General features: G+C 43.8%; 1 protein-coding gene across 1 annotated transcript; it reads right to left on the bottom strand.

The window, feature by feature from the left end:
• Nucleotides 1-606: 606 nt before the first annotated feature.
• Nucleotides 607-2,656, bottom strand: LOC135197970 (uncharacterized). Its single transcript, XM_064225283.1, is given in 2 exon segments — nt 607-2,095; nt 2,097-2,656. Coding segments are annotated over 2 exon segments (2,049 nt in total).
• Between the last annotated feature and the right edge of the window lie 2,505 nt (nt 2,657-5,161).

The raw sequence follows: 5,161 nt of genomic DNA, 5'->3' as shown, positions 1-5,161 counted from the left end.
GTTATTCAGGAGACGGACCTTAGTCACATAGAACAAGCCCACCACTACACAGGGTCCACAGACTTGAAATTCTAAAGCTTCCAAAGAATATTATGGCTTTCGTTCGAAATAAGTAACAGAAGGTAATGGAAAATGTAGAAAAAAAAGCGATCACTTATTAGAAAACAAGAAAATAAACTAAACCAATTAATGAAAAAATATATAAAAATTTAAGTGTAAATTACTGTCAAGTAAATGCTAGGAGGAAAGAGAAAGAGACTGAGAGAGATTTTTTTTTTTTTAATCAATTTATTGTGCCCATTGGCGTCAGACATTTGAGTACATGGTAATACAGTAATATTGTTTACATCTACATTGTAATTAAATTATGCCTAAAGAATAAAAAAATAAAGTATATACAGACATTTAAGCACATAATGAAGGTTATACAGAGGAATACAAAATAAAGTATAGACAGATATTTAGTACATATTAAAAATTATATTGCTCATTTCTATATATTAAAGGTTATACAAATGAATTCATATGGAATACAAATTAAATTTAGTTTGATTTCGTAGGTAGGTTGTACCTATCTTTAATTAGTATTACAAAACAGCTGATTATTCAGTATCCACCAAAGTGAGGATGGCGCATGAGGATCTCATCGAGCAAATTATTATCTGTCAATAATTTTTTACATATATCAACTACTGTCAGTCTTTGGGGTAATATGTCACTAACTAGTGGACATTCCAGGCAATAGTGTTCCAGGGTGTTGACGTTGGGTGCGTCACATAACCTACAAGAGGAGAAGTGAGGAACTCCATCTTGCTCAGGCACCTGCCAAACTGGTCGCCAACCCAGCCAAAGACGCACACAAACCACGTTATTTTGCCGAACCATGAGTCCACTGCCGCGATACTTGTGTTGGTGAGGAAAGAAGTGATCATAATGCTGTATTGATACACTGGTGGCTCTCTCGGCATTACTACGATGATGAGTAGGTGAGCAAGCAGCTTGGCGCACCATTTTTCTGCAGCACAGGTGAGATGGGCTGGGAGCATCAGCATCTGGAGGATCCAGTTGACAGGCAGCCTTTGCGAGATGGTCAACGGTGTTGTTAGCCAGAAGACCCACGTGAGAGGGAATCCATAGGAAGTGCACTACCAGTGAGCTCATGTTGGCCATGTCTAGTTGCCTATGTATTTGTGTAACCAGGGGCTGGTATGCTGGCTTATGTGATGAAAGGGCTTGGAGTGCTGGTTGCAAGTCGCAGATGATCAAGCCATTGTTTCTGGTCCGTATGATTAAAATAACTGCTTCTAGAAGTCCATGTAGTTCACAATACGAGGAGCTTGATGACTTTGGGAGGCGACGGCCTGTCCAGCCCTCTGGCGGGGGTTCCAAAGTGGGGGAGAAAACAGCACATCCAGCACTGCCATCCTGCTGTAGGGAGCCGTCTGTGTAGAGGTGATGGGCTACACTGAGGGACGAGGATAGTCTGTCAATGGTCTCCAATGCACGTTGTTGTTGAAGTTGAGGCAAATCAGTCTTAGAGACTGGAGTGTAAGAGATTGCTGGCACAGGAGTCTGCCAGGGTGCAAGGCCATGATCCACGTTCTCTGCCACGATGTTGATGTCAAGCCCACGAATGCTTGAACAGACAGTACTACTAGTGTACGTCCCCCCCTGGCGTAGTTGTGGACGAGGTGCATCTAGATCGAGAGAAGTTCTGATGATGTTTGAATAGTGAGGAGACAGGTGAGGGTAATACAGGCATTTGATACTGAAATAGGTGACATTGGAGTATATTCTCTCAACGAGTGGAGGGAGATGGAGTTCGTGTTGCATGTTTACAATTCTAGTGGATGCTGGACAACCTAGAATGAATCTCATTGCTTGGTTCTGGAATTTTTCAAGCGGCTGTAGAGTTGATCTGGAGAGTTGACATAGTGCAGGGGAAAGATAATCTATCACTGAGCGGATGAAAGCAATATATATGGTTCTGGCAACTGGGATAGATACTCCTGCAGAATAATTAGTAAGCCACTTGAGAGGAGTCAGGCGTCGCTGTAACCGGGCCAGCAGATCTTGAACAATGGGATGTACTCTGTCTTGCTGGAATGGATGGTGTAATTCACACTGGTGCTCCCAAATAAATATATTGTGTGCATAAAGGTACAACATTGTTCCCCACAGTAAATTCTGGTAGATTCCTTGCTGGCCTTGGGGAGAAGATTCTACTTTTTCCTGGGGAGATGATAAGACCACAGGAGGATGCTGATTCGTAGAAGGAAGGAAGGAAGCGTTGCAAGTGATCCGGAGAGGTTGAATGAATGCAAATATCATCTGCGTAACAAGTGATGGTTGTGTTATCAGTATCAGGAAGTAAGGAAAGAATGCGATGTAGGAGGATATTAGATAAAAATGGACTAAGTACTCCCCCTTGTGGAGTACCAAGTTCAAGTTCCTTTGCAGTGCTCAATGCTCCCTTAAACAGCACACGAGAGACTCTATTTCGAAGATATCCACGTATCCACCTCAAAAGGTTTCCCTTGATTCCAAAGTCAATAAGCTGGTCTAAAATAATGTCTCTGTTTGTAACGTCAAATGCACTTTTCAAATCAATGAAGGCTACAACACTGGTTGGGGAGAGACGAGTGTAGAGCTCCATGAGACAATGATGTGTTCCTCGTTGGGGTAGGAAGCCCTATATTCTAGATGAAAGCTTATCTTGCAGCCAGAACATAAGGCGTGAGAGGAGAATACGTTCAAATACTTTGTAGAAACAGGAGGTGAGGGAGATAAGACGAAATTTGTCAGTGCCAGGCTTGGGAACGGGTACAGTTGTACTATGAGTCCATGCTAGGGGCACATATCCCAGGCAGAGGCAGAGGTTGTAGAGCCGGAGGAGAGGGTTGCCAGGTATTTTTATGAGTGAGCAAAGGACTGCATAGGTGATGCCATCATCACCAGGGGCTGACTTCTTACTCCTTGCTAAGGAACGTCGTAGCTCTTCCTTAGTTATGGGTACATCGTCCTCTTCATCACTGCTCAGCAAGGTGGAACTGAGACGTAAGCAAGGTGGAACTGAGAGAGTCTTGTATATGAGCTGGAAGGTTGATGGTTCGTGACTGTGCTGACCACTCATCAATAAGGTCCTGTGCATACTGAGCAGGGCTGTGGTGGAGGACACTGAGGGGGTTTCTTCTTCACAATCCTGTTGACGAGGTGCCACATGGAACCGATGCTTGTTTGATTATTGATGCTGTCTGTTAATTTGTGCCAGGAATCTGTTTGTACACATTGCTGTAGAGCAACTAGATCATCTCTCGATAGTTGATACTGGTGCAGAGTCTCAGGACTTGGTTGTCTCATAAAGGCAAGGCCATCATCCATCGCCTTCTTTTCTGCCTGAGAAATTCGATTATCCAGTGTCATAGCACCAACACGATGCCTGACATGAGGCTTTCTGATATATTGTATGTGGAAAGCATGTGTGGTACTAACAAGTAAGGAGTAAAGTTTCCCCGGACAGTGGAGGTCAAATGTAGGTCGAAGGTTAGTCATATATGAAATGTACGTAGGCTGGTACTTAGGCGGAATTGTGATGCAAGTGCGATTGCGTATTGGAGTAGGTGTAGCGGGAAGGGAATATTGGATGCTGAGACCAATGTGATCAGAGAAGAGCGTAGGAACCGTTACACAATTGACTCGGGAAGGTACGAGTCACAGGTCAAGATGTGATCCAAAGTACCACCTCGTGCATGCTTAGATCCACCAGTGTCCCAACGGGTCAGTTGATTTCGACGAATGTATCTTAGAAGTAGGTTCCCGTTGCAGTTCACAGTGCCAGCAAGATCTCCCAAGTCTGGATGGCTGGCATTAAAATCTCCCATGTAAACCATACCACGAAGGGTTGGGGCTGTAAGCTTGGCTGTATTTATCCTACCTGGTGCTGCATATACATTGCACAGTCGTATGGTGCCTCCGCCAACAGTAATCTCAAATAATTGAAATGTTGTATCTTCATCCTCAGAGTTTGGGAGAAGTCTATACTGAATTGAAGTGCGTATATAGGTGATGAGGCCATGTCTTACTAAATGGACGTAGGACACATAGCCAGTGAGCGAGGGAGCTTCTTCCCTTGGCTGAGCATTACCAACAAAAGCTTCCTGAATTAGAATAACATCTAGGTGGTGACTATGTACAATTCCCTTAAGTGCAGAAAGTTTTGCCCAGTTTGTAATACCACAGGCATTCAACGAGATGATATTAAGCTTCACTTGGTTATCGAACATGTCCCTTGGAAGAACGGTGACTAGATGAAGAGGCAGTGGTGACACGGGTATGAATTGGTGGTGTATCACGTGGCAAAGGTCCTGTATGGGGATTAGTAACACTCTCAAGACATGTAGCAAGTGAGTCAAGTTTCTCAGTGAGTGTAGTAACTGATGTGATAACAACCTGCTGAGCTTCAACAAGAGATTGTAGTGTGTTATCATTAGTAGCAAATTTAGAAGTTAGATTGTCAAAGGAGGTTACGAGACTGTCGATGCAAGTGTCCATGCTCTCTAAACGAGATTCAATGGCTTCAGAGAGAGAGAGAGAGAGGTAATGGAAAATGCAGAAAAAAGTGATCACTTATTAGAAAAGAAGAAAATAAGCTAACAAATTATGTAAAAATGTAAGTATAAATTACTGCCAAATAAATGCTAGGAGAAGAGAGAGAGAAAGAGAACAGAATTCTTTACCATTCAGTCTTCCACTCCCTATGGCTATGCTGCTCCAATTCCCGAACTGGTGGAAGATTCCGAAATGTGAAATATTCCCTGGAATCCGCGACACAAAGGGAAAGACGGAGAGGTTCTCTCTCTCTCTCTCTCCCTCTCTCTCTCTATCAGATCGACTCAAGAAGCCCTTGGCCGTACTTTAACTACCTCATTTATCGCAGGAGAATATCAGGAAGGAGAGAGAGAGAGAGAGGGAGAGGTTATTTAAGATGGGGTGATAGTGGTTTGGGGTGGAGGGCGGGGGGGGCGGGCGGGGTGATTAAGGGTCTTCTGTAAACCCGCCTAGGCAAACATTGATACAGACCCTTTCCTCTGCCCGTGGAGAGAGGTCGGGTGAATTTCCTCTGGGGATCAAAGGTTCCTCCAAATAGCTTATTTTCAGTTTT

Source organism: Macrobrachium nipponense, chromosome 23, assembly GCF_015104395.2.
Source record: "Macrobrachium nipponense isolate FS-2020 chromosome 23, ASM1510439v2, whole genome shotgun sequence".
Taxonomy (NCBI): domain Eukaryota; kingdom Metazoa; phylum Arthropoda; class Malacostraca; order Decapoda; family Palaemonidae; genus Macrobrachium; species Macrobrachium nipponense.
Note: the sequence above shows the minus strand (reverse complement) of the source record. Positions and strands in the feature narration are given on the sequence as shown.